The 18603-nt window shown below is 40.4% G+C and overlaps 1 protein-coding gene and 1 non-coding gene across 2 annotated transcripts in view; both read right to left on the reverse strand.

Annotated features, from left to right (window-relative positions):
• Window positions 1-292: 292 nt before the first annotated feature.
• fam20cb (FAM20C golgi associated secretory pathway kinase b) overlaps window positions 293-18603 on the reverse strand; it is a 74869-nt gene continuing 56558 nt past the window's right edge. The window contains exons 4-11 of the mRNA XM_034707285.1: window positions 12576-12668; window positions 5895-6010; window positions 5100-5280; window positions 4756-4865; window positions 3833-3914; window positions 3304-3363; window positions 3003-3153; window positions 293-1205 (exon numbers count right to left, since the gene is read on the reverse strand). Coding sequence (XP_034563176.1) covers window positions 1089-1205; window positions 3003-3153; window positions 3304-3363; window positions 3833-3914; window positions 4756-4865; window positions 5100-5280; window positions 5895-6010; window positions 12576-12668 — 910 coding nt within the window. The 3' untranslated portion in view covers window positions 293-1088. The remainder of the gene's footprint in view (window positions 1206-3002; window positions 3154-3303; window positions 3364-3832; window positions 3915-4755; window positions 4866-5099; window positions 5281-5894; window positions 6011-12575; window positions 12669-18603) is intronic.
• On the reverse strand, window positions 7779-7851 carry trnar-ccu. Its single transcript has one exon. It is a non-coding gene; the product is annotated as a tRNA-Arg (tRNA).

Here is an 18603-nt window from a genome sequence, read left to right on the forward strand (position 1 = left end):
AACAGAAATATAAAACTATGAGTGTCACATTTGGCTTTTGGTACCTTAAATCTGTTGCATTGTTAGAAATAAGAACTTGATTTTATTTGTAAACACATGTGGAGACTCATTTGAATACCATAAACCTATTTTAAAGCCATATTGTATGCCTGATTGGGGATTAAATTTACTGGCAGATGCTGTTGCACATGCTCAGTTTGCCCTCTTGTGGACAAATGAGGAAGTGTGCAACTGTAATGTAAATTCAAAGGTCCATTCTAACAGAAAATGTGATGTTACTGGTTAGAATTCATTTCAAACAAATAAATATGAATTTTAATAAATACTCTCTCAAGTACAAGTAACATTTATGGGCAAAAATTAAAGGACAAATCCAGGAGTTAACCTGCACTCCAGTCAAATATCTCCCCCTCTGAAATCAACGATAGAATCAGCTCTGCAGAAATAAAATAATAAAAAAAAGACACTTTGCAATAAAACGTTTTTCAGCAAATCATAAAACAACTTTTTGATCATTAAGACAACAGGAACCTCCACCTTCTCCTCCGAACACACTTGCATTACCAACAATACATAGAAACACATAATTCAGCTTGTGAAGAGGGAGGGGGAGAGAGGGAGGAGGGTCAGGAAGTTCTTTATAAGTCCCTCAGAATTCACTGAATTCAAAAACAAGGGTCCTGAACGAGACAGAGAGAAGGCGTCTCTTGCAAGACTTTCATGGTTTGGTGGTGCTGTGGTGGGTCGGTGGGTGTTTCTATCCTACACTACAGTCAGGGGCTGGATATTTTAAGGAGTCTTGGTGATGTGCGCAGCGGGGGATCAGTCTCTCTCTTGACCTGGCCCCAGATCCAAACAGTCCTATCCAGCAGTTGTCCACTCCCACGCAGCATAAGTTCACCTCAGGCAGCAACTGCCTTGTAAGTTCAGCAAAAATAATCTAAGAGCCCTCTGAGAAATAATGCACAGATGAAGCTCATCTGAGTTACAGGATGCCAGATCAGTTAAGAGAGAAGGACTGAAGCTGCTCAATCCAATCTTCTGTCTCCAGAAATCAGTCTTTTTAAGCTGCCAGCACCCCAAGACAGCTACCTATGTCGTGGGCTGCTGTGGGCTTGGTCTGTCCCCTGGGGTCCCTGTAAGTCGTCCTCCACGACGTAACTGTAGCCCTCTTTTTCAATGCATTCTGACAGAACATGTAGCACCTAATACAGAAAAATAGAACATAACAAGAGTGAGAGTGTGATTGAAGAAAAATGAAAAAAAAAAAAATAAAAAAAAAAAACAGGAAACAAAAAACAAATATTCAACATCAAAATTAGAGAAAGACTGATATGGTTCTTTCAGGGCTGATAATGATACCGATTATTAGTAGTCAAGGAGGCCGATAACCGATATTTGGAGCCGATATTCATTTGCAGGAAAATATTGGTGTCAAATTTTTGAATAATACAAACTCCAAAACTTAACTTCATTTAAATGCATTTCAGCATATGTTTATTAAACAGCTTTTAAGATTTGCAACATGTTAAAGGTTTTTTTTATCTTAGACAGTAGACATCTTTGTTTTAAAATTCTAACAAAAAGTGTAGGGAGCTCCCAGGCTCAGCAGCATGTCTTATAAAGTTCAAAGAAAACTTAAACAAATAAATAGCTCCAGAAAGTTTTCTACAGTAAATAACGTTTTCCAAAATTTAAATATAACTGAAATGTTAATCTTTCACTTATCTTTGTTTTATGGGGGTATCTCAGTTTTTTTAAGTGGGGTTGTATGAGTTTTAAATCACTATTAATTGTAGGGGCCACGACGGATGCTGCTCAGCTCATCGTGAGAAACTGCAGGGAGAAATGGAACACAAGCTAGGCTACGGTTTCTGCAGACGGTGTCATTTCTGCCTTGTGATTCAGCAAATTTTGAAAGATTTCGACCCGAGCACTCACTTCAGTTTAGGTGTATGCTCTACTTGGAGTTACCTGGTGGTGCGGCTACATCAGAGCCAAAATAACCCAGTTTTAAATTGATCTCTTATCGGCCTTCGGATTTTTAAAAAAGGCTGATGCCGATATGCATCAAAATGCCGATTATTGACGTTGATAATCGGCCCGGCCAATAATTGGTCTATCCCTAATCAAAATGGCACAAAATCTATTTGCAGCCTTTGCAACATAGCCCAATAAGACCATTTAAATTTAAATCATGCATCCCACCCAAGCGGCAACCTCTGGTATAAAAATATGAGTCCAATGCGGAAGTGCTAAAAACTGCAGTTCATTGAGGATCTGCTTGAGGCTGGCTCCGGAAGTACAGGAAGTCACATACACATGAATGGGAAAAAGCCGATCTTTACAGCAGAAATAAACATGTTTACAGCCTGGTACAAAAGACGAGTGTAGTCTGGATAGCTCATTTCTCGATGTGCTCTCACTGTGAGGGGGGTGAATTTTTTTCTAACGCAGCAATTTCGAAGATATTGAGATTACGAGTCTTCCAATGAGAGGCACAGCTGCCTGTGGGAACGCTGCAGCTGTTGGTTAGGAGGCTCAAACTCCGCCTCTTTATGTCACACTGGCTCGACAGAAGCAATATGGCTGCTGCCGACGTTTGGTCTCAAAACAGCGCTTCAGAAACAGATGGGTGACATCACGGATACTACGTCCATATTTTTTATACAGTCTATGATCCCACCAAGCAAATTCCGTAACAGAAAATATTTGATGGTGTGGCCGACTGATTTTAAAAGGACCCATGCCACCCTTGGCCACACTCTGGATGCGCCCCTGAAAGTAAGGTCAAAATACTTGAAAAGACACTCAATGTTAGAGGGAATGTTCGATAATGGAGTAATGTACTAATTAACCCCCTTGGCAAGAGTTCAGATAATATATTGATGCCACTCTCTTGTTTGTGGGCTAAGTAGGAGCTTAGCCAGCAGCTGGTTAGCTTAACTTTGACTTGAAAAAGGAAACATTTCGCTCTGTCCAGAGGCGAAAAATCTGCATACCTGGCGTAGTCGACGGTCCATAGCATCCAGGTGTGGCTGAATGAGGATGGGACTGAGGCGGTCCCTCACCAGGGACTCTGCCATGAGCATGGACAGCTTGTATTCTTCCTTAGCCAGCAGCTGCACACGCAAGTGGGTCGACTTCCTTACCCTGCAGAAAGAGAGGCAGGAGAGTCAGATCCACCCATAAGCTCTGCAGCACTGATAATGGGAATAGCCAACTAATCACTAATATTTTTCACAGAAAGGACAAATGAACCCCGCCTGCCTTACAAGCTAGTCACCAGCACATTGCTCTTACCTGCAGCACTGACTCAGTGGTACCAGAATAGACAACTCGTCGTGAGAGTGCTTTCCAAAGCTGAGGGAAACAAAGAAGCATGGATTATTTCAAAGAAGAAAGCTGGTGTTTGAATATGCTGCTGTGCATTAAGCTTTTGTCTGCAAATGATTTTGGACAAGTTCTTGATAAGGGTGATTGTTGTTTTGTATTTCTGCTGAGTTATTTAATTTAGCTTCTGTGCTTTCATTATAATGGGCATACATTTGCACTATAATGAGCTGTTCCTAAACAACAGATTTTTTTTACTGTTATATATGAATTCATGATCCCCACAGACGTCTATTGCCCACTATAATAAAAAGTAAGTGTATTGGCCAGTGCAAACACCAAATGAACACGAGCTTATTATGGTGACATATACAGTTTATCAATTCTACACTGTTGTGCAAAAAACACAGTCAATGAAGATGTTTCCTCTGATGAATTGACTGTTTATTCCTGCGTTGCTTATGTACTTCATCTTTTTATCTACAGCTCAGTGGCTCACCCTCTACCGTTGTCCAGATGGATAATGAAAGTCTCATTTCCAAACTTTTCAAACGTCTCATAATGGTGCCGGTCCATGTTTCCTGTTGAGGAATGGGAGTGACAATTCAGCAAGGTGACAGTGGTAAAAGGAAAAAGTAACTGCAATGCACACATGATACACATGAAATATTTACACTTCTGTTTTTCTGAACCAATTAAATAATTGTCTCAGAATTCTGAAAGAAAGTTTAAAAAAAAAAAAGAAAAATCTTTAAAAAGTTTTTTAAAATGTATCGGAATTGTCAAGATAGCTGTTTGTCAAAATCTCAGTGGATAATCTCATTTAGGTACATAAGAAAGCACACAGCCCTGGCTGTTTAGTGTAACCCAGTGTCATTCTGGTTTGGTTTCGATCTAAGGCATTGGTAAATACTCATGTCATGCTCCTACAACCCTGTAGTGCGATGCGTGATCACATACTTGGACACTAATATTACGCAGTCTCGAGGTGCAATGTGTAAGTACAAAGGCATAGTGATGCTGGGACTCCTTTCCAATGTGTAAGAGGCTTTTATTATTAAGGATTTTTGTGTGACATCCAGGGTGGCTAATTAGAGGGGGGCCAATGTCACCCTTGGCTACCCCTTGAATCTGCCCCTGCTCCAGCATCAGTTGAGCTGACATGGCATGCTTCATAGATATAAAATGATGCATCTGAAATGTTTGCAGGTTGGATATGTGGTGGCTAAAGACACAATTAGGCAATTAATTAAAATACTGGACACCCATTGAGTATAACTGAGGTGCTGTATCTTATTAGTTGGTTATATTCTTATCCATTATACATTCACCACTTGTGCATGTACAGTTTACAACATTCTGTCCATAATTGTCATGTGAAACAGTGCTGTACGATCTGTCTGTTCAGTGTGTTTCACTCACCCATGAGGAAGTCAAAGATGGTCATGTCCATGATGTCCAGCAGTCGTGTCCCGCTGTCATATGGAGGAGTTTGTTTGACTTCCTCGCAGTAATCTGGGTCCACCTCCCATCTGAGTTACGCACACAAAAAATATACATATCTGTTAATTTATTTGAACTTATGTGTCTTATTTTTTTAACCAAATCTGCCATGTTTGATCCAAATTATGTGCAAGTTGATATTGGGAAACTAAGTCATGCGTGTCTTAGCTTTCATGAGTTAGTGCCACTCTACAGTGAATCTCTCAGTGTCAGCTTCAGTCTGTGAACACAGCCGTGTATGAGTGCAGGAATCGATCTCTTACTCAGCCTTCTTCCGTTTGTGGTAGGAGCGTCTCCACGGGTTCCTCCAGGTCTTGCGTTTGGCAAGGGCCAGGTCTGGGAGGAATGCAGCCAGGGATCCTTCGATCTGGTCCGGCTTACCGCACAGAGCGTGTTCAGTGGAGCAGTAGTAGGAGCACTCTCCGTAGAAACACACGTTGTTGGCTGAGAAGTGAAAAAGACAAACACCATCTATTTACTGCTTGGTGTGAAAGAGTTTTGAACATACCTTTTTCCCTTTTTCTGCCCTTTTGAAATGCAAACCACACAAACTGCAGACCCAATTTTCCACAGATTAAAACTACCTGGAGACATTCACTGACTTGTATTAATTGCTGAGGCTGTCAGTAATTTGAATCCTATAAAATTTAAAGGTTGCATCGCTAATTAACTGTCATTCTTTGGCGTAAGCTAAAGTCCCCTGATAATACTAATCCTATGCAAATGAATCATGTATTTATTCAGAGCATAGAACTAGCTTTGCATGACATTATTAAGATGGAAACTTCAATTTTGCACTGCTTTGAGCACAAAAAATGTGGAAAACGACGCTAATGTCACTTTCTTTCTTCTATCATCACAACTTAGAGGCTGAACAATGTGTGTTCAATAGTTTTGGGGTGCAAATAACTGGAACTGAAAAAGCAGAAATGGGATTGTGCAGCTTTTTATGAATTCTGTGGATGTAGCAAAGTCAATCTCATGGTGTGTTGGTGGAAGTTTTTTCTCTCAAGATGTGTCTCAGAAAAGCAATATCTCTGCTCTTTTTCATTTCGTACCTGGTGAAATGAAAAAAGTCCGCCAGAGCTTTTTGTCTCGTGTGACATCTCGGATCTCTTTCGTCATGTTGACTAGCCTGCCGGCTACAGGAGGAACACGACGGAAGTCCAGAATCCTGCAGGATGGAGACAAAGACAGAGAAGTTACATTCTACTGTCACAATACAGCAAAAGTTTTCAATGTGCTAAGTTTCTAAGAAGAGTTTGAGGGGGGTCAGAGAGGGAGAGCTGAGGTAGGAGATATTGTGAACTATAATAGCCAGATGCATAACAACAAATGGAACAAATCAAATGCTATGGCCCTGATGAGCCACTGTAACAGTTACTAGTTAACAAGGCACTTAACCCCATTGCAACAATCAGAACCAGAAGCTGCACTTCTTCTCTGAGTCTCAATGTTCACCCTTTAACTCCAGAGTTCGCATCATTATAGTGTTATTAAAGCTCCTGTGAGGAGCTTTGGGTTCATGTCAATTTTGGCGCCCCCTGTCCACAGGGGAAGTGATCTCTTTGCTGATCATTTCTTACAAATGTGCAAGAAATCATTTTTAACTAAAAATCGGTTGCTGCTTACTTTGACCCTTCAAATGCATAACTCACTGTGCATACAGCAAGTCCTTAAGAATTAAGCAGATCTATATGATGCCACTTTGTTGTTTATTTTTATTATTGAAAGAAAAGTTATGAATTGTAGCCAATTTGTGTGCATGCGCTTATTATTAGACCTTTATTTTACCAGGTAAAATGTTTGAGAACCAGTTCTCATTTACAAATATGACCTGACCAAGAGGCGCCAACAGGAACACATACACACATGGACATATGAACATAAAATAGAACTAAAGTGAACAAGTCACAAGCAATGTGCGCATGGTGTAAAAAAGCTTATATTTTATACCACCCCTGGGCCTGGTGGTATCCAGTTGCTCCAGTTGAAAAAGCCTGGACACCTCCCTTTTCAGTACAATTTCAGTTTGTTTCATAACCAGCTAAAAACTCCTCCCAAGTTTTCTTCTACGTCAAAATATGCCAGTGATGGTTGTTTTTTGAACAGTGGGTAAAACACAAACAGGAATAGCTGACAGGTTGTTTGGCACATTTTTGGTACCAATTTGCAAATTCAAAGAAAACTGAGGCTAAAGTGCTAGACTGAGGAAACTAGAAGGGTGGGTGGTTTATACACTACCAGTCAAAAGTTTGGACACTCCTTCTCATTCAATGGGTTTCATTTATTTTAATTATTTTGGACATTGTAGATTAATACTGAATACATCAAAACTATGAAATAATATGGTTTTGCCATAATCTGGATTACAACAGTAGTCAAATAGGGCTATCCATTGTGTACTAACATAAGTTATTCCACAAATGAACTCTTGACAAGGCACACTTGTTAATTCAACCATTCCGGGAGACGACCTCATGAAGCAGATTGAGAGAATACCAAGAGTGTGCAAAGGCTACTTTACAGAATCTAAAATATTAAACATATTCTGGTTTGTTTCACACTTTTTTGTGAGTTAAATAATGCCGTATATGTTCTTTCATAGTTTTAATTCCTTCAGTACTAATCTACAATGTTTAAAATAATTTAAATAATTTAAATAAATGAAAAACCTAGAATGAGAAGGTCCAAACTAATATAACGTCCATTATGGATAGTGAAAAATATCACTCCACTCTTCAATTATGGCAAACTCAATGATGTTAGGTATGATTTATGTTGACACTTCTTTAACATTACTATATGGGAAACTTTGCATGATATAAACATTCATTCAGTCATATAATCTGTCATATTAATAGACAACAGCCTTTTGATCAGAGCTACTATCTGCTGAAACGGGTTTGACTTATTTGTTTAGTTTGGGAGAAAATATCACCCACCCCAGATGGGACTCGAACCCACAATCCCTGGCTTAGGAGGCCAGTGCCTTATCCATTAGGCCACTGGGGCATACACTGTGCACAACTCACCAGTGCAATTTTAACTGGGTACCAACAGAGGGCACTGTGACATCAGTATTTGAGTAACAGTGGCACCACATGGGAGTAAACCTTCCCGTGGTTTTTATATTGTTATCATTCCACATTAAACACATTCAACTTACACACAGCCACCTCATTTTATATGTTTCAGATTTTTTAGCCAGTCAACATCTTCCTCCCTGTGAGGCCATCATGATTTGGTCACATCAGAATAAAGCATTACTGTCTGTGTGATGGAGAGAGAAAAAGCTTTTAATTAAGCTGTCTATGTTAATAGATGGCGTGTCTCTCTTCATGTGTGCGTGCCACTTGCCGATTTTATGCATGTGTACTCCCTGTGCTCAAGCCCACCCCGTTACAACCTCAGCGTGGGCTCTTTAAAAATTGATACCCCTGACAGCACCTAATGGCCGAGGCCTGAGGGCAGAGCGACACAGGAGGAGAGGGAGAGAGACAGGAGAGGTAGAGAAACATGAGAGCACCTGGTGGAGAGAGAGGAAAAGAGAGCTGAGAGTGTGTCGCACAAATGATACCATCAAGCAAGGCAATGGCAAGTGAAGGGAGACAGACGCATACGGTCATGTCTCCACCCTCTGACACAGGATAAAGCATGAAGCAGGACGGGTGGCCTGCTGGGCCTGGGCATGTTGCCATGCTAAAAGTAGCAGCTAGTAGAAGTGAGCAGGGGTGTTTCCAGTGTGTGGACTGGGGTGGCATGCTCCCTCCCTCCCCCTAAATCTGATTGGCCACCAAAACAGAAAGAAGTACTTGGAGCATTTATTTATTGGCTCTTTTACCAATAAAAAGGTGTTTATCATGAGTTGAATACTATATAAGTGGATACAAAATCAATCAGGTTTTAACTAGGGATATGTACATTTACTGGACTAAACAATTAAACATTGTCACCCTTGCTGGTAAGCACCAGAATTACTTATCAGTTAAAGTAATCTTTAATATTTCTATCATTCTAGGCAGGGCGTATATATATATATATATTCTTGTTGAAATGATTGTATTGTACACCTTCTTGTTTGCTGCTGTAACACCATGAATTTCCCCATTGTGGGATGAATAAAGGAGTATCTTATCTTATCTTATCTTATCTTAAATGAACACCCGCCAAGCACTAATGGCAGGTAAAAAAATGTGTTTGGCATGGAATACAAAAACACACACCGGCCAGTAGACGATGGACAATTTTGTATTGCATGTGAGGTTTTGTTTTCATACTTTCGCCCATTTCTGCCGACTGTCAGGTTATTTTGACCCTCGCGGCGCACTGTACTCGTGTTTTGATTTGGTACATCAGGAACAGCGTGACGTCAGCTACGGAGCTCAAGTTAAAGACGTTCCTGTTAAAGCTGTGAGACAGACATTTGGCTCACTCAGTCAATGTTAAAGGTTGCACTTTTGAATATTTCTAATATGTGATGATGCAGCAGTCACTTCGAAATGAAGTATAACCTAATAAAATAGCAATAATCTAATTTCATCTGTACATAACTGTATTCTTTAAGAGATGCTTAAGTTGGATTTTCATAATAAAAACATATGGTAACTATTTTAAATCAAATAAGACATGATTTTTTTATTTGGCCGGTGAAAAATATTTTTGGCCGGTAAACTTTTGGAGGTCACTAGCCAATGGCAGATGAGGTAAAAAGTTAATTTTACACCCTGATTCTAGGCCTAAAATACCCGTCAATATTGTATGTCAGAGCTGTAACACAGCCACCTAATACTTGTATTTTTCAGTATTCTGATCTAAAAAATGGAACAACAGCTCTATATCGACAGTGTCCGGTAAACTAGCATATAAACACTTAACAGGATGCAATGCATCACCAGCACAGTCCTATGAATGTTAGGCTACAAGAACAAGTGAAGGCTGATGGGGCTAGCTCTGCCAACCTGAGCCACAATCGACGAACCAGTTGGAATTTAATTAATTTTCTAAATGTTTTCTTACGTTTAGACTTGTCAGCTAGACAGAATTAAAATATCTGTTCAAACGAAAAGGAAATAAGTCGCTTCAGATCATCCCCAGTTTTAATAGTAGCAGTGAATATGGGGATATCATCTGCAAATGTTGCAGAGATAGACAAAAACAAACTTTTTTGAAGCCAAAATTTCCCACAGAACCGTGTTTCATATTTCTAAGCAAAGCTTTCGTGTGTGTTTAAGTTTTGATATCTTTCATTTTTGAAATCTTCAGACAGAAGTGGCCCCACTGAAACTATGATTGGCTGCCTATCTGGTCAGAGGTAGAACTTAATTTCATAACTTTGTTGCAAGAGGCGCCAAAAAGACTTTTTGCCAATTTTTTATACCAACTTTTCATCATATATTTTTGAGTCCTTAAAATAATTAAGTTTGAAAGCAAAGGGACATCACATCTGTTTGATATCTTAATCCAAGTGTTTAAAGAAGATACAATTCTTGGAGACACTACTTCATGCCACCCCCGCATAACTCACTGCTCTGGTTGTGCCACCCCAGTTAAACAATACTGGACACACCCCTGAGACTGGCTTCACTCTCTTCATAACTCATCCTCCTCCCATTGTTAAACCTCATTCCCACAGCGGCCATTTTTATCTTGCTTTATTTTCAAGGAGGGATTCATTGACCCACTAAGATCTGTGCATAAACAACAGTAGGAATTTACATTTCACATAGTCCCAGCTGAAAACTATAAAAAGAAGCCAGCGAATGTCATGAAAGTTATATGGTTTAATATTGAAGGCCGTATTTGTCCTTGTATGTCTTCATATCTGCTATCTCTCACCCACTTAATGCAGCAATGCAAAGAGCACATCCCATTTAAATGCAATCACATAATTAATGACGCTTAAAAGAGTGTAGCCTATATAAGATCAGACAGCGGCTCTCTCTGTGTGTGTGTGAGTGTGTGAATGCTGCTTTTAAAAGAGCTTGTATGTGTGTCTGTGGGCCCCCTGGGAGGCAGTGCAGCCTAAGCCTCTGCAGCAGCACCACCACCACCAGCGCTAGGAGCAGCAGTAACACAAGACACTGTAGCCAGGCTCTAATTTAGAACAGACAAAATAAGGGGAAAAAAATAAAGCGCTGCTTTTGGCAAACCCTGCCTGGCTTATATTTAGAATGGGCACAGGGCCTTTCATGCCTTTGGTTTCCTCCTCTTTCCCCTTAACCCACACATATGCCGAGAGAGTGTGTATATGTGTGTGTGTGTGTGTGTGTGTGTGTGTGAGCGTGTTTTCATGTGTGTGTACGCACACAGAGGACCAGATGTGAAGCAGACTGGTGAGGAAAGCTGCTGCTAATGCAACTGCTGCTGAACTGTGTCATTGTGCCTGAAGGGAAAGCAGATTCAACATCACTACCCTCCTCTGTGGCCCCTTTGTGTATGTGTGTGTGTGTGTGTGTGTGTGTGTGTGTATGTGTGTGTGTGTGTGTGTGTGTGTGTGTGTGTGTGTGTGTGTGTGTGTGTGTGTGTGTGTGTTTGTGTGTGACCTCAGTATCATCACTAGCTTTCACACAACAACACAATCCCTCCACTCATGTTAACATATGGCCAAAGTGACGTCAGCTGGACTTAAATAGCAGCGCCACCGCTGATACTCATCCCTTTTCCTCGCCCATCAAGGTTTTCTCTTTTCATTAAAGTATCTCCAGCAGGCCGGCCGGCTGTAAAGTGTTAACCTTGTAAAGGCAGATAAGTAACAGAGTGTGGTAGTGAGCTAAGCAAGGAGGCTGCAGTCATTGTTCAGTCAGATGCTAGCTGCAGGAGGGCAGCATTCATTCTCTATGACTCATGGTCTCTCAGAGCTCACAGCCTCCACTGTACGGACCGACTCACACCACTCACTGTGTTTGAGAAATATGAAATTCTGAGGGAATGAAGCGGTGCAAAGGAGAATAGATTAAGTGAAGAAAAATACTGAAGTGCTTTAAAAGAAGAGAAAGGGATACTCCTGCACCTTTCAGTCACATATCTTAAAGCTGTACTGGAAAACACTGGTGCCCAGTTTTGGCTGAGGTTTGGTGTTGTGCAGGTTTTTGATCCCCTAGATGGTTAATGAGCTGGCACAAGAAATGGGAAATGAGCAATCAAGGAGGAACAAAACCTGCAGGATGCTGGCTCTCAAGGATAGAATGAAGCACTTAGGCATGATGGAGTAAGCGCAGACTCAAGAACACTGTCCGATTTTTGCACTCATCTCTGAAAGGAAGACAATGTGCAGGACAAAAAACCTGTCATACATTGTGCTGTTTTTCCTTATTTCCACCCCTTTTTAAAAACCTGTCTATTGTAAATCTGATGCTTAATCAGTGGATATGAAAATTATGAAGTGTAACCAACAATAGCAACAAATAAGGATGTATCATCTGCGGCATGTCGGTGAATTAGATGAAAAGCACTCGTTTCTGAAACCTTACATTGCTCACTGATGCTCATGCCTCATTAATCCCAGCTACTTTTACTGTTCATGTTATATATTTGCTTTCTAACCAATACGTGTCTGAAATGATTGATTAAAAGCTCTCTTCTTCACCATGATTTTACTTTACCTGGCATCCTAGGCTACCTCCAAACTGGTTTAAAATTTTCTCTGTGTACCAGAGCACTAAAAGGCCTGACCCAAATACCACAGACGTCACACACCCAACACACACACCCCTTGGGACTGGCTAATATTTTCTTACCTGTCCAGATGAAAAGCAGCGATCTCAGCGTTGTGTCTTTCAAAGTCAGAGAAATAAAAGAAGTCGGGTGGGGTCTCCTGCTCCCTGGTCTGCCTGCAGAGACACAAAGAAAAATGCTTAGATATCAGGTGTAACTGTCAAGCAAAGACGAGGTTTTGCCATTCAGCAATATGCAAAGAGCTCAGTGTTAGCCTGACCATGCAACATGAAGATAAGAGCGGAGTAACAATCAAAGAAGTCCAAACTGACTTCTGAAAAAGATTCTGATGTGTCTAGCAAACACTCCAGCAGCTTAAGTTGCTGTGTTAATTTATAAAATAGGCTGAAAATATTACATTTTTCATATTTAAGAAGCTTGAATGAGTGATTTTTTGCAGTTTTTTCTTCATACAGTTCTTGAATAATTAAGTGATTTTGTTTCATTTTAATGCACTCTGTTAAGTGTTCTGACATATAAAAATGAAATATGAATATAATATAAATTATTAATAAAATCTTTGGGAATAACTTGAAAGTTATTTAGGTAAATAGTGCAAGTTGAAATGCTAACAGCAAATCAGTATAGAAATTAAAGTTGTATCAGTACTGATAACAGTTAGCTGTCTTGGCTGCTGATACCAATACCAATACTCATAATTCATTTCTCTTATCGGCTTCCAGTTTTGTTATTAGGAAATTGATCCAAGTCCCAGTCCCAATACTCATTATTGAACAACAGATATAAGTACTGGTATCGGTAATGGGGAATTGTTATTGGTACTGATACTGATAACAGATACTAGTACTGATATTGGCTTCAAATGCGGCCTAAAATGTGGTGTTGGGTAATAGCATGTATCCAAGCTACTGCACAAAGCAAGATACTGTATTCTAGAACTAATCAGCCCTCAATAATCAACAGGTTTAGGGAAAACTATTCTGTGAAAAAACAAAAACATCACAGGTGTGGTGCTAGGACAGAGTGTTACGTTTGTCAAAGCTAGGAAATGTCAACAATCTGTACTTTTCCACAATTTTTTAATTTTGGCTAACTAGTGTTGGAGCAATGTGAGAACTTATCGGCTATCTTTGGATGATGATATGACCCTAAAGGACTGATGGTGACATTTTTGGGTGAAGCCAGCAGTTATCGCTAAATAACTACCAGTCAAGACAGCCATTTGTGTTTGTTGCGTCGTGTACTGTCCAATTTGCAACCTTGAGAAGGAGCCGTGTGTTCAGGTCACAAGCAAAGCAACATTTTTGCATCTCAAGATATAAAAAAGGGTAAAATTAAAAATCAATCCGGTCATTTCGGGTTTATAACATACATTGTGGGGAGTCTCAGTTTCACTGACAACAGTAATTAAACACAGGTTTCACTCTGGCTTACTTCAGCGGTATAAACCGAAAAAAAAAAGAAAAAAAAGGGTTTTTTTGTGATTCACTTGCAATTAACTAGTCTTAAGTTTGCTGAAATAATTATATCATGATCCAGATTTGGTAAAAGTAAAATGTAGGATCAATGGTCTCTTCATAAATAATTTAGATGTCTTCAGACCAACTTCACATTTCCAAAGATATCTCACTCCAGAGGAGGACCGGTCGGTGATAAAAACCCCTCTACTTTACACCTGTGTACCTTATACTGCGAACAAACTTTGCAAGCAATAACTGAGGCCCAATAAACTGGTGTCCTTGCCTACAAAAAGAGCCCTCGATAGAGTCGCTGCAGCTGTTGTGTGGGAAAGCGAGGACAATTGAAGGTCAGATACTTCCTCCTGAAGCGCCCACTCCTGTACCTATTTCTGTCCAACTCTGATCCTTTACCCCCAAAAAACTGCTTTGCACACACATTCTGCCTTTAAGCTCTTACTGGAGGGAAAAGAGGCTCTTAAAGGCTTAAATCACAGAGCTGATGGAACACGAGCCAGGACTGGGCAGGACGGACAGGACGATGAGGGTAAAAAAGGCGGCAGTGAAAGGAAGTGAAGGTGAAAGGACTCCCTGAAACGTGCTGGTCATAGAAAATATGTTAATGTGTTTGAAATGTTCGAGGACTGCCGAGCAGACCGTCACCAAAGCGCAATCTTTCCTACATTTTTGAATGAATTTTCTTCTTATAAAATTGCTGCCTTCTCTTTGCCTTCTTTTATTGACAACAGTAAATACTTTCCAGGAAGGCAGCTGAGTGTAATGATTTGGACTGCAGCCTCTGTCATTTCTGCCTCAGCTCGTTGAGGGAGGATGAGAAGAATGGAAACTATCTTGGCAACTTCTCTTTTCGCTCCTTCTCTCTCTATTCCCTCCGGATGCCTCTCTCTCTGTTTATTTCGCTCAAAATCCTCTATCTCGCCTCTTCTGCTTCTCCTCGCTATCCCTCACACAGAACTGTTTTCTTTTTTTGTCTCTTCTCGTCCATGGCTTAATACTTTTTATCTGTCTGCCTTCCTCTTTTCCTCTTTCTCTCTCACTCCATTCCTCAGCTGGCTGGCTGATTGTAGCTTCACAGCTGCGTGGCTGACATATGCACCAGTCATTAACTAACCCAACACGGAGCCCAGAAACACACTCATCCATCAGAAATTCTTCCGTCTTCTCTTCTTTTTATCACCCTCTTCCTGCCTTCCTCTCAACCTTCTCCATCCTCCTTCTCTAAATAGCATTTGACCGGCAGCCACATGCAAATTTGTTGCCAAGTTTGACCTAAGGAAACAGAAAATCATAATCTCTTATCTAACGTGTATATAACTTTTATTGTGTCTTCTCAGCCTCACTTTCCCTCGTCTCTTCACCTCCCTTGCTCATTCTTCCTCTCTGCGCAGCCACTGAGGCTCTGCCAGTTAAGGCCTGAGCGTCGTCCGCTGATTGTATCACTCTCTCTTCTTCTCGATAGCCTTGCTTCAGGGACTCAGCTCTCACTCTACATCAAGGAAAAATGAGACTGACTTTGAAAGCAGAGAGCCGTGTCTATTTACGCCAGTGACGCTTCGCCAACAGGACAATATCACTCAGACCAGCAATATGAGGTGACTACGACTGTGTTATAGATGGGGACAGTTGTGCTAAGTCAGGCCCTGGATGAGAGTTACTCCTTGGCAAATAAATCTTTGATGCTAGACTGTGATGTATAAAGTTTGGAGCAAAACAATAGGAGTTAGCTGATAGTAATCATTTCTAAAGCTAGCATAAAAAGCTAAAAACAACTTTTAACAAGCTATCTCCCTTTAAGTAATGTAAACATTTTAAAGGAACTTGTTGACATTTTAAGAATTAAACAGCAAACCTGGTTCTCTCCAATGGTTACAAATCTGGTTTCAAGCTCATTTAAATTACTCACTGACTGAAATGTTACCATGTTTTTGCTTAGAAGAGTGCAGGGACTAACGTAAGTCTTGCAGTAAAAGTAAAACTTGGTTTGCTAGGCACACATTTAATACCCTCTCTTCATCTACTCTAAAAAGTAGTCTTTGTCCATACACTGGTGCAGAGAAGTGTTTTACCCCAAAATTGTGCTATAAGTTAGTTTGTGCTTCATCACAGACATGCAGCGTCATGACTGTCAGATCAGCCACCACCATCACCCACTGCACCCAACATTACATGATTGAAAATTTCCCTCCATTTATTATGTATTGCAAGCAGCCACTTCATTGTATAAAGTATGCTGAAATACATTGTGACATGGACCTGTCTGACTGCACCACTTTCTAACAGCTTGTCTCCGTCATAAGGTCACAATCAGTCAATGTTAGTGATGTGTCGGTCGCGAACAATCCGGTTCTAAGAGCTGGCTCTTTGACGTGAACGATGGGAGCCGGCTCCTTATTGGGGGCCGATTTATTTTATTTTTTGTCTTTTCCTGTCAAAAGCCTCACGTGATTAGAAAGGTGAGAAAACGAGTGACTGCAGGAAACACAGTAAACTTTATACACATTTAAAAGACAGAGACAGTTTAAAGGCAGAGTGAAGACTGTGCAAGGTGAAAATGTCATCAATCAGTGTCCACAAAAAATCTGCAAAGGCACATTAGAAGTGTCTGTGAAAGTTCTCAGTCATTCAGGTCATGGACATTAGAACTGTTCATCCATCAGTGCAGTTTGAAGAATAAAGGGAACCTTCTGTTAATGAAGGTGTTTAACAGTTTATAAATAAATACATATAATCAGAGATTGGACCGTTTTGTCCAGTTGAGATGGGTCTTGTTTTTGTACTTGTATAATTTGTATAATTATAACTTGTATAATTAGTAGGACTCTGCTCCATGTTGAGTATATAAATAAAGCCTTATAAATAATAAACATTTGATATGATGTATGTTTTTTACATTAGTAACTAATTTTACATATAATTTTATATGCTCTTGTTGGTCAACATTACTGACATGACTGGACACATCATAGAAGGCAGAGGGAAACATCAATTATGCTGGACTTTGTGTTGGGAGGTTGTGAAGCATGTATTTTATTGTTCCCTAACTATAAAATAATCGATTTCCGGGGCTAATGTGTACCAACACCCTATGCCTGTCAGATCTAGCTAATTTTGAAACAGTGTAGTCTGACCTCGGGATTAGAAGTGTCTCTAAAGAACGTTGTTACTTTTGGATAAAGCTGAGTCAATTATTGTTTCCCGCATTTACTCCGAATGCTAGGCTAACATAAGCTAACCCATAGCTGTGGCTTTAAAAGGAACCAACATATATAAGATAAGAGGCATTCATTTTAATGAAACTCAGCAAGAAATATTGAAAAAAAATGCTCATGGTATTTTCTAAAACAAAGTCTTTGAATCCATTTCCACTGAGTCTGTTCTGCTAGTTAATACACACTGTACCTTTAAGGATGAAGTAGCTTTAAGTACAACAGACAGAGGAGTTGTAACTTGACAGTATTTCATGACCCTGCTGATCATACAGGAGCCATGGAGATTTTTTAGAGGTTAAGTATGAGCAAACACTATGCTGCAATGATTCATGGTCATTCAGCTTTAAAGAAATCCACATGCATACTTCACACAGTCCCTCTACATTTCTGTCTCTATAGGGGAAGCTGCCACAATAATCTGCTTTATTCACACTTCAATTCCTGCGCTCCAGTATATACCAAACACAACTCAGTGAGGTGTGCGTGTTTTGTGTCATTGCTTTCCTATGAATGCTAATATGAGCGAGCAGCATGTGAACACAAGCATGTGTTTGTATTCGAGAGCCATTTCCCAGCCTGTGGCCCCGGCTTGAGATGTGGCTGCACGGATGCTCTCCTCTCGCTGAATGCCAGCCAGGAAGCAGGAAGGCTGGATAATTACCGCGATCCACAACCAATTCAAATGTCAATAAAGTTATTTAGAGCATGGCATGATGCCCCCCCCCTGCTGACCGGGGGGAGAGAGGACGACTGGAAAGAGAGGACAAGTAAAGAAAGGAGAGGAGATAAAGTGTGACAAAGACACTGGAGTTAAATGGGGAGAATAAACAGGACAAGCCAGAGTAGATGTCTCTCAGTGTTCTTTGAACTAACAAATATGCACTGGTTGTGAGTTATGTAACATTATGTTTGAATCCCCGCACAGCAGCACCTGTGTTCAGGCAAATGTGATCAAGCGAACATTACAGGCAGCTTGTCTGGAGGAAGGGGCGTCGTCGGCATAAGGCGAAGTAAACATACATAAATGCATGGCCACATAACAAAGTCTATAAATGTTTGAGCACACAGCGTGCACTGAGCTCAGAGAAAACAGAGAGTAGGGCAGAGATGTTCAGGAGCTTCTCATTCCGTTCACCTTGCATGGTTGAGCTTGAACCTTTAAAATATTTACAAATTCATGGCGGATTTATGCTGAATGATAAGCAGAAATCTCTCAAGAAGCTGCCAGAGAAGCATATATTTCTTTTCTCCTCAGTAAGGCACAGTAACACTGCCAAGACAGGCTCAATTTTTTAAGTAGGATTTGGCAGCACTTTAGCCGCCAACATCAGATCATTTATATTCAGCAGCAGGTGAGGCGTACTGATCCGAGCATGCTCAGTGTGACCCTTGCCTCGCTGTAA

This window comes from Notolabrus celidotus, chromosome 18 (assembly GCF_009762535.1).
Source record: "Notolabrus celidotus isolate fNotCel1 chromosome 18, fNotCel1.pri, whole genome shotgun sequence".
Taxonomy (NCBI): domain Eukaryota; kingdom Metazoa; phylum Chordata; class Actinopteri; order Labriformes; family Labridae; genus Notolabrus; species Notolabrus celidotus.